Source organism: Paramisgurnus dabryanus, chromosome 3 (assembly GCF_030506205.2).
Source record: "Paramisgurnus dabryanus chromosome 3, PD_genome_1.1, whole genome shotgun sequence".
In the NCBI taxonomy this organism is placed as follows: domain Eukaryota; kingdom Metazoa; phylum Chordata; class Actinopteri; order Cypriniformes; family Cobitidae; genus Paramisgurnus; species Paramisgurnus dabryanus.
The window spans coordinates 43,456,327-43,467,377 of NC_133339.1; the positions used below are offsets into that span (position 1 = coordinate 43,456,327).

General features: G+C 34.3%; 1 protein-coding gene across 2 annotated transcripts; it reads left to right on the forward strand.

Moving 5' to 3' along the window:
* The first annotated feature begins 1,583 nt into the window (after positions 1-1,583).
* On the forward strand, positions 1,584-6,667 carry LOC135744918 (immunoglobulin lambda-1 light chain-like). 2 transcript variants are annotated; one of them, XR_012336382.1, is made up of 4 exons: positions 1,584-1,698; positions 1,775-1,961; positions 5,004-5,086; positions 6,174-6,311. XR_012336382.1 is itself a non-coding variant. In XM_073814073.1 (4 exons), the coding sequence occupies exons 1-4, from the start codon at positions 1,617-1,619 to the stop codon at positions 6,491-6,493; spliced, it is 765 nt and encodes a 254-aa protein (XP_073670174.1). In that variant the 5' UTR covers positions 1,590-1,616; the 3' UTR covers positions 6,494-6,667. The 2 variants fall into 2 exon arrangements, 1 of the variants encoding a protein (XP_073670174.1); XM_073814073.1 differs by having other exon boundaries at positions 1,590-1,698; positions 1,775-2,103; positions 5,053-5,086; positions 6,174-6,667.
* The last annotated feature ends 4,384 nt before the right edge of the window (positions 6,668-11,051 follow it).

Genomic DNA, 11,051 nt, shown 5'->3' on the forward strand with positions numbered 1-11,051 from the left:
TTTAGGCTGCATGCCAGATGCGTGAGAGTTGGTAACCCTGCTATGATAGTTGACAATGCTGGTGAGTTGATATCAGTTCTGTAAACAGCATTCATATTAGATGCAGTGATCTCAACCATGGTGACAATTAAAGAAAAACTTAATGCTGCAATGCATGCTGGGTATCAACAAATTACAAATCTCATTCAGGACTCCCAGCATGCACTGCAGCAAGGATAAATAATGATTTTTTTTACATTATTCTTTGTCACCATGGTTGAGATTCATACTCTGATTCTTGATGTTTGTGCGTCCCAACTATACAGCAGATATTTTTTGTCCAAAGTTTCTAAAACTCCTTAATGACAAACTGCTCTGAAAGTGCTGGATAGTGATGGGAGAAACAAAGCTTTTCGAAGCTTTGAATCAAATGAACCAATTGCTTTGAAAATTGATTCAGTTTTTCAAAGCAGTTCGAAACAGCACACACGCTAGCGACCCCTGCTGGTCAAAATAGTGTAAAGCAGATATGGCCAAACATTTTAGACTTTTTTTTACAAAAAAATAGCAAGATTTTTATTAAAATATGTTTTAAAAAATTATTTAACTTAATTAAGACATAGTTAAAAGTGTATTATGTGTTTTTTGTTTTATTTAGGGCAAACAAATCATTAAAACTAACTACCCTTTTAATTATGGACGTTTTTGTCATTAAATCTGTCTATAAACAATAAATAGACAAAATGGCAGTGTAATTAGTCAGAAGGATAAATGTTTTATGAACTTTTATAATAAAACTGACCCGAGTTCACCGAAACATTAGACACTGGTCATGTGATCAACTCCCCCTAGTGGTGAATCGTCGGATTTTCGAAACGTTTCGAAACAGTTATGACGTAATGAAGCCTCGTTTGCTAAAATCACGTGACTTGGGCCAGTTTGAAACACGCTGATTTGAAACAAAAGATTCGTAAATGTTTCGAAGCCTCATGAAGCAGTGCTTCGAAAACGACCATCACTAGTGCTGGATCTCATTTACATTATTTGCAGAAAATAAACTTTTGATTAGTAAATTAATTATGTGATGATTTTACCATTATGTACCAACAACCACAGAATTACACTATTAACTTTACATGTTCATAACAAATGAGGTGTATTAACACAAAGTTAACAAAAACCAATGCAATGTTTCTCTATCTTACATAACAAGCAAACAAGTCAATATAATAAACAGTTGTTGTTTTAAACATTGTGTGAACATTAAAACATGACATTGTCATAACGTTTAAAAATGGTAAAATTCCTCTAATGTCATACAACCCAAAAACATTCTTAGAACGTCAAGAAAACTGGACACGTTTTACGTCGGCAGAATGTTTTTTGGAACCTTGGGAACTTTCAGGGAACGTTCTTAAAACTATTTTCTGTTAGCTGCGATGTTGTCTCAGATGATGACATATTTGTCCGATTTGATTTTACATAATATTTATCTGAAGATTGATTTTTGCAGGCAGACTGATGAAACTCTTTTGCTCTCTAGCAGGAAGTGAAGCTGATTGGCTGAATTTGAATGAACTTCCTTCTTTCAGAGTTTTTCTTCTTCAAAATCTCTATATGAGAATCAAATTGTCTTCATGTCTTCACTAAACTCAAACAGCTTCACAAACACAGACAAGATGCTGATAATATTCATCAATCTCTTCACTCTTCTCTCATGTAAGTTACACATTTCACTCTTAACATATTGATGTCATGGACATGAAATGAAGGATTTTCTCATTTGTTATTTCAGGTGTCAGTTCAGCTAAAGTTGTCACACAAAAACCCTCAGTACTGACAGAAGAAAAAGGAAAATCTGTCACTATGGACTGTAATATAGGAAAATATCATAGCAACTTTGTTCCTTGGTATAAACAGATTCCAAATGCAGCTCCTCAGTATGTGTTGCGTTCCAGTGCATCTGATGGCTCTCCTGCTGAGTATGGTGCCAGTTTTTCATCCAGCCGTTTCACATCTAAAAGAATTTCAGATCTTGACTATCAGCTGATCATCAATAATGTAGATGTGAGAGATTCAGCTGTGTATTACTGTTACAACTGGGATGACTCTGCTCGTGAGGACGTATCACAGTGATTCACATCATGACAAAAACCTCCTCACTGATCACAGTCACTTCTGAGAGCTGACTGACATTATTATTACTGATCAAAACAAGATTATTAAAAATATGTGGCAGTAACTGACTGAAGAAATTATTGAAACACAAATCAAATCATAATAATTTAAAAAGTAAAACGACCTAAAATTCAAATCCCTGCACAGGAAAATCCCCAGTGTTAAATTAACTCTACCAGTGTTAAATCAACACTATTTGGTGTTTATATAATCCACACCAAGATCGGTGTTAAAAAAGACTGGTGTTAAAAATATAACTCTGAATCAGTGTTAAAGTTAATGAGATAATGAAGTGATGATTAAGACATTAATGGTGAACACCTGCTGGTCATTCAAATCAATTACATTTTGGACATTTTCCTGTCTCTAAATGGGGAAAATACTAAACAATAAAGAAAGACAAATTATTAAATGCAATAGATGAATACTGTTGGGTGTATGCCTCCAAAAGCTGCAATCTTTCACGTTGCCTCTCTATCATCATCTCTGTTTGAAAAATAAAATGATAACTTGCAGAGTTATTTTCTAAATGGATAAGTTTGACTTCTAAACAGCTGTCAGAACAAAATACAAGTGCTCAACTAGCATCCACACGCTTGATTTAGTAGACAAATCTTCTTTCTGATGTGATGTCTCACAAGTCAAATAGACATTTATCACAAAATGTATCACATTTGTGTTTGTTATGAGTTGATTTGAAGTCACCATTACTGTGATTAGTGTTTCATTTAGTTAGGCATTTGTCCCTTGACTTTCACTGATCTAACTCTCCTTTTTTAGCAATAGCAACAATGTTTTAGTAAGACCACTTGTTCATTGCTTCATATAGAGGAAAACCTTCCAGACCTTCTCAGTTTATTTTTATTATATTCTACCCCACAAATCATTGAAACATTTGATCACAAATTAATTATGAAAAAACAGGCATGTAAAAAAGCTCTACGCAAATGACATTGAATAAGACTGCTGTAATGCTTTAATGTGTTTTTGTTGTTGTTGTTTTTTGCTTAAGAGAGACTTGATGATTTTGAATACAAATCTCAACAATGGTGACAGTTAATGGTAAGAAAGTTGCTAAATTTTTGTCATGTTGCAATGCATGATGGGATGTATGATTGAGTTTGGTACCCAGCATGCATTGCGGCATGAAGCTTTGTTGTTGATTGTCACCATGATTGTGTTTTATAGGCTGATTGTTGATGTCTCAGTGTGTCTGACTAACACCACAGATTAGATTTGGGTAAACAATATTTAATTCTTCAGGGTATGTGGATTTTACAGTACTGTTGGATTTCATGGGAGCCTCACAGGGTTTGCAGAACATAAATTAAACACTAATATTCAGTGATTACTTTTTTATGATGTCATTGAATCCCAAGACTTATACTTTCATAATAATTAACATAGCAACATAATAGACTACATTTCTCTCATCTTACTCTGCTTTAACATATGTGTTTTAAAAACACTGCCACAATTAGCAGCAGAAACTAACACTAAACTTCAAGACCCAAGTACCCAACTAAAGGAAACACTAATCGGACCAATGGTGACTAACTTTATTAACCAGATTTACAGCAGTTCTTTAGAAGTTAAACCTATCATCCATGTAACTCTGCAAGCAAGTTGTAATTTTAGTTTTCAAACAGAGATGATGATAGTGTTCATTAAACTATATATGGTGATTTCATCTATTGCATTTAATAATTTGGCTTTCTTCAACATTTTAGTATTATTCTCCAGAAACAGAGTCAACAAAATAAAATATTTAAGACAGGAACAATTCCAAAATTGAGTTGATTATACACGGAATGACCAGCAGGTGTTCACTATTAATGACTCAATCACTTCATTATCTTATTAACTTTAACACTGATTTAGTGTTTTTTTAACACCAATCTTGGTGTGGATTATATAAACACCGAGCAGTGTTAATTTAACACTGGGGATTTCGCTGTGTCAAGTACCCAACTAAAGGAAACACTAATCGGAGCAATGGTGACTTACTTTATTAACCAGATATACAGCAGTTCTTTAGAAGTTAAACCTATCATCCATGTAACTCTGCAAGCAAGTTGTAATTTTAGTTTTCAAACAGAGATGATGATAGTGTTCATTTAACTATATATGGTGATTTCATCTATTGCATTTCATAATTTGGCTTTCTTACTCATTTTAGTATTACTTTCTCCAGAAAAAGAGTCAACAAAATAAAAATTTTAAGACAGGAACAATTCCAAAATTGAGTTGATTTGACACGGAATGACCAGCAGGTGTTCACTATTAATGACTCAATCACTTCATTATCTTATTAACTTTAACACTGATTTAGTGTTTTTTTAACACCAATCTTGGTGTGGATTATATAAACACCGAGCAGTGTTAATTTAACACTGGGGATTTTGCTGTGTGTATACAAGTAACTCTAAACTCACTGTTATAATAAACTCACTGAAGACGTTTACTGATATTTAATATTTGACAGAACACCGAGTTAAATTTATCCATGTTGGGTGGTTTTATCCCAAATGCTGGGTTATTATAACCCATGGCTGCATTACAACAACCCAACATTGGGTCATTTTTAACCCAGCATGCGTTGTGTCCAATATTTACCCAGCATGACTAATTAATAAAAATAACACAGGCAGTTTTAAAGTGTGGATTATAAATAATGTGAACAGGTTTGTTGTGTAGTTTAATATATCAATCTTCTTCAGCACATCAGTTTCAAGTTTCAATGATTATTAAATAAGTGTTTGAATCATTTCAAAATATAAACTAAAGGAGACAGAGAGATGAGTTGAAGTTGAGTGACTGTTTCACTTCTGTTTGTATCACATCAGAGACTGAGGAGGTTTTTGTACGACTGAAGATCTGAAATCTATCACTGTGGTATTCGGACAAGGAACAAAACTCATTGTGACCGGTAAGTCATCTTTCTACTCGTATACAAGCTGTTTTTATATTTTAAATGTATGTAGAGATATTATAAAATAAAATAAATGATAATTGGGGCAATTCATATTTAAAGAAACATTTTACTGCTTAATCAACACTTAGAAAGGCCTCATGTGAATTTTTTGTGTACTTTCAGTTTTTTTTTTATTATAAATTATCCAGTATTTATGTATTTTTGTAACTTAAAAGATGTTTTTAACAGCACACAAATTGATCTGCTTTACATTTACAGGGATGATAGTTAATATTTTGTTCAATTTAATCACCTGTTAAACATAAATGTTACTGACAAAAATGATGAAAACATTGTATAGATGACTGTATTAATTTGCAGTTGTCCAGTTCTCTAGATACAAAACCAAATAACCTGTTTAAATAGGTCAAGTCCTATACTAATAAAACATTTTGGATGGTATTTTGGAATGGGATGGATTACGTAAATTAACTCAAACACAGTTATTAAGTAAGGAATAATTGACGATGGGCTGTTGAATTATTAGATAATTCAACGAGGTGGTTATATTTCAATAATTCGACAGCCTGTAGTCAATTATTCCACTTATACTGCGGTTACCATACCTCAAGACATCGATCACATGATATATTTAAAGGGATTCGTGCGGTTTTTGTACTTTAATGGCTATTGTAAGATGGATAATTTCTTCCACCTCTCATCCAACGGCTCTTTTGCTTGTTCCATAACGTCATTTTAAAGCTGGCAATGGAGTCTTGAGCCGTAGCAGGAAAAAATAATACTATGAAAGTAAATGGGGTCCACAATTGGTTTGGTTACAATCATTTCTCAAAATATCTTCCTTTGTGTTCATCAGAACAAAGACTTTTATACAGGTTTGTAACAACATGAGAATGAGTAAATGATGACAGAATTTTCATTTTTGGGTGAACTATCCCTTCAACAGAACATATAAAAAATGTATCAATGAAACTTAATCTTTAATCTTGAGAGACTTTAATGTTGTGAAATCTAAAATGTTAAAAAAGTTTAACACTTATTATTTATTTCTGGATCTTTCTTCATGATTTGTGTTGTGTAGATTCAGGTGTTTCTCCTCCTGTTGTGAAGATTTTCCCTCCATCCAGTGAAGATGTGAGCTCCAATAAAGTGACTCTGGTGTGTTTGATCAATGACATGTCTGTGGGATTTGCTGATGTGAGTTGGTTTGTGAATGGAAACTCAGTTACTGATGGCGTCTTCACCGGATCTGCCGAACAGCAGCCGAATGAGAAATTCAAGTTGAGCAGTTATTTAACCATTGAGAGATCAGAGTGGGAGAAAGACAAAGATCTCACATGTAAAGTGACTGCTGCTGGAAAGATCACAAACACAAAGATCAAGAAATCTCAATGCAATTAATAAATGCAAAGATTATTGTGTGTTTGTTTTCATAAAAGCATTTATTAATATTTCCTGCAATAAATAATGATTATAGAAACAATTTAATGTTTAAGTATGAGATTTAATTTCTGCAAACATTTCAGCTTTTGATTTTATTGTAATTTTTATTTCAATCCTTAATAAATTTGAATAAACTTCATAATAATCAAACCGTTTACTTATTGATTTATGGGGAAACTAATAAAATTGAGAAATATTTATTAGTTAATAATTTAAACCTAAAAGAAAGAAATGATTCTATGAAAGAAACTTTCTTTAGTTTGTATACAGAGTACAGCATCTATATTATTAATTGATTTATTATTTGTTTTTATATTTTAAACTATAATGTTTCTGAAAATAAAGATAAATAAGAGAAGAGTAAACTGTAGTTAACAGAACTACATGTAAATTTGAGATTCACATGAAGTCTCATGTTTAGAAAATAAACTATAAAGAGTTCATGAAAGATGTTTAATTCACTGAATTATTTAAAAAATAAGTTAAGTTACAATGAAAACATCATGAAAAATCTTTGAGTGTAAATATCTTGACTTTTATTGAGAATAAAGATGAATAAAGTCATTAAAGTTCATCAGGCAGTGTTGAAGTTTCTCTTCTTGTAGATTCAGTGAAGTGTGGAGATTTTTTGAAGAAGTTTTTCTCTGACACACAGGAAACACCTGCTGTTATAACACTCATTTATTTTAACTCTATGGGGTGGTTTCCCAGAAAGGGTTTAGATTAATACGTAATAATTAATAAATAAGTAATTTTTACAAGCAAACCTTACAAAAACACAGCTGTGCATCCTGAGACAAAACAATGGCACTGATATATGTTAAGAGATGTCAGAATAAGGTGTTTTTAAATTAAGGCAACTCAAACATGCAGTTTAGACTGGGACTAGCAGCCCACATAGCAATTTTGTTCCGGCCCAGCTCTGGCCCACACAACCAGTTTTCCTCGGCCCACATACAACGAAGAATGATCGCCCTACAGTGGCCCAGTTCTGGATTACAGAAAATAGCCCCTAACTGGCCAGAACCTGGGCCAGAACAATCCCTGCAAACAAGCCTACAATGGCCCTTTTTCTGGGCATAGCTGTTAATTTAACACTGGCGATTTTGCTGTGAAGGGGCCAACGTTTCGTGAGCAAACCTGCATGGTGCCTTAAGGCAATGATCTCTGATATAAAAACTTTATAAACTTTGCTTTAACAACAGTTTTTTTGAGTAGGGGGAGGCTGCAGACCTGGAGCCGGTAGATCTACGCCCCTGTCAGTTTTACGCCCCTGACAGTTTTAAGCCCCTGTTGTTCCTCGTGCGTCCAGTAGGCGGAGGCTGTGTCATATATCAGAACAGCAGACCGTATGATAGCAGCAGACCTTCTTGAAGCGATACGAATTGAGGTATGTTAAAGGGGACATATTATGAGATTTTTTTTAAGATGTAAACTAAGTCTTAAACTAGGTCTGAGCAAAAGTGTGCCGTTTTGGGTGTGTCATTTAAAATGCAAATGAGCGGATGAAGTGCAACCACTGATCACAATGATGGTGGTTTGTTGCAATTGAAACTCAATTGTGCTGTGAATTATTTTCTCTCTCTCTCTTTCTCTCCGTACTAAATGGTTGTGCTGTGGTTGGATAGTGCAGATAAAGGGGGCGGTATTACCTTATTCTGACATCACAATAGGAGCCAAATTACAATGACCTATTTTTTCACATGCTTGCAGAAAATTGTTTACCAAAACTAAGTTACTGGGTTGATCTTTTTCACATTTTCTAGGTTGATAGAAGCACTGGGGACACAATTATAGCACTTAAACATGAAAAAAGTCAGATTTTCATAATATGTCCCCTTTAAATAATCTGCTAAAGTTATTGTTGTTGATTGTATTATAATGATACATTTATTATTTATAAACGATTGATGCGATATACTGCCATTAATTATAAGTAAGCATTGTTTCTAACACTATTCAACCTTTGCTTTATTTATTTTTTATCAGTGAGCGAGAGCACTTTGATAGCCGGATAAAAAAAACATTCAAGAGTGGCAAACCAGGAGAGTCATCTACAGGAGTCATGCTGTTAAGAAATAACCAAGTCATGGTGTTAATAATTTTTTTTGTGAACCACAATATTGTCTCTTTCTTTTAAATGACCCTTGGAATTTTAGAAAAGTTACATTGTGTTTGTCTTCATAAAATGGTACGTAGGACATGTTTTGTACCTGTATTAGGATCCATATGATTACACAGTTTATGTCTAATGGCCTAAATATGGTTAATATCCAAATGTAACTTAATATAAAATCACAACATCATATATCAGTCAGTCTCTTGTATATAAAAACAGTTTATAAATAAATATAAATAGTTAAGTGTGACGTCATCATGCTCCGCTTCCGGGTCCAATCGATTTAAAATGCCACAGGATATCGCGCTAATATACACTCGAATCATAATCCAAAACTATTTATACCCATGATCCTTATTTTTAGCTCCAATAATAAAAACCAAGATGACCAGATATGGATTTTTTACTGTCTGTGGTTCCGTAGTGTGCAGACTGCAGTGTAAGTTTATACAATTTTCGCTTAAATGTGTAGTGCTCATAAACGGTTGTTTAAATAGGCTAGTATCCTAGTTGTATTTCCCTCTCCCCCTACTGGACGCATGAGGAGCAACAGGGGCGCAAAACTGCCAGGGGCGCAAAACTGCCAGGGGCGTAGATCTGCCAGCTCCAGGTCTGCAGCCTCCCCATATAGGTTTTTTTCCCAACTGCCCAACTTAATGAACCACAGATCACCATAATGGTGACCAAACAATTTCAAAGTAGACAAAAGTCAGTCTGGTTTGTAATAAGAGTGATGTTTTTTTAAGTTGATTTTATCTAAGGCAGTGACTGGAAGTTGTAGTTGTAGTTGGCTCATTATCACCAGGTAGGGGTGTAACGATATTACGAACCGAACCGACCGATCGCGATACACCACCCACGATACGAATCGCGAACCTCCCGTGTCGTGTCGCGGTACTCTCACGCCTCCTGCTGCCCATTGTTGATGTTAACGTCACTTATCTCTGACTAACTAATCTATTTATTTAAAAAAATATTTGCATATATTTGATTAAATTGTATTAGTAACGACTAATAAGAGCTTTTTTAAATGCAGTTCTAAATATTATATTCCAAAGTTACTGTTTTCCAAGTGCATGTCATGTCATGTCACGTGACGTGACGTGACTTGGGAGTGAGCGCAGGTCACAGGATGGCTGCTCCGCCTGAGATTGCAGATCCCCGGACACATTTAAGTCTCTTGTGTGGGAACATTTTGGGTTTCCAGTGGAGTACAGGAATGGAATTCGTGTCATAGACAAATCACACACAATCTGTCGTAACTGTGTGCGTGTACTTTGCGTTCGCGTGTGTGTGTGCTTGCGTGTCAGATCGGGTTAACCGAAGTGAAATAAAAGAGCGCAAGATCATTCTCCAGAACAAAAGTAAAAATGTAACAAGACGTCATCTGTCTGAGGTAGAAACACGGGGTTTACACGTTTGTTGCTATTTTAATCACAACAGAGATTTGATTTGTTTATTTTTGCCTGTTCAGCACAAGTGTTTAAAGGGGTCATATGATGAAAATGTTAGCATTGCCACTTTGTAGGTGTGAGCAAAAATAGGTCATTGAAATTTGGCTTTCATTATGATGTCATAAGGATATCTTATTAGAATAATACCGCCTCCTTAATCTGAACTCTCCAACAACTGCACTGCCGTTTAGTGCAGAGAGAAAGAAAGAGAAAGGAAGGACTTGACAGCACAATTGAGTTTGAATTACAACAAACCACCATCATTGTGATCAGTGTTTGCACTTCATCCGCTCATTTGCATTTTAAAAAACACACCCAAAACGACACATTTTTGCTCAAACCTACAAAGTGGCAATGCTAACATTTTCATCATATGACCCCTTTAATCGCCTCCGCTGTCACTGTGAGAAAAAAAAAACATTAATTCATCTGTTTCATGATGTTAAACATGTAAAGTGATGCATGGTGTCCGATTATCTGTTCTCTTCTTCACAAATAATTAAACACATTTTAACTTGAATGCCTTTTTTGTAAGTCCATGATTTAAAATAAACGTGTAAACAAAAACAATTTTTATAATTAAAGCATGAAATGACGAATAATAAGTGATGGCAGAATTTTTAAAAGTGAAAGTCTAACGCGACCTCTGGTGTGTGTGTGTGTGTGCGCGCGCCTGCGTGCGTGTGTGTGATGATTATCTTGATTAGTTCATTACTGATAATAAACCCACATTATACTCAGATTTACATATTCATAGTACATTTATTTCATGCATTAGTTGACTTCAACAGTAACATTTTCAGCATTTAAGCTAAGGAATGATATTCATCACCTGATAAACAGCTAATTACAGTCCTGTATTACTAAAGTTAAAGTTTAATTGATTTTAAGTTTGTTTGCCAAAGTTAATAAAGAAAACGTCAAGATATTTTTGTTGTTGTTA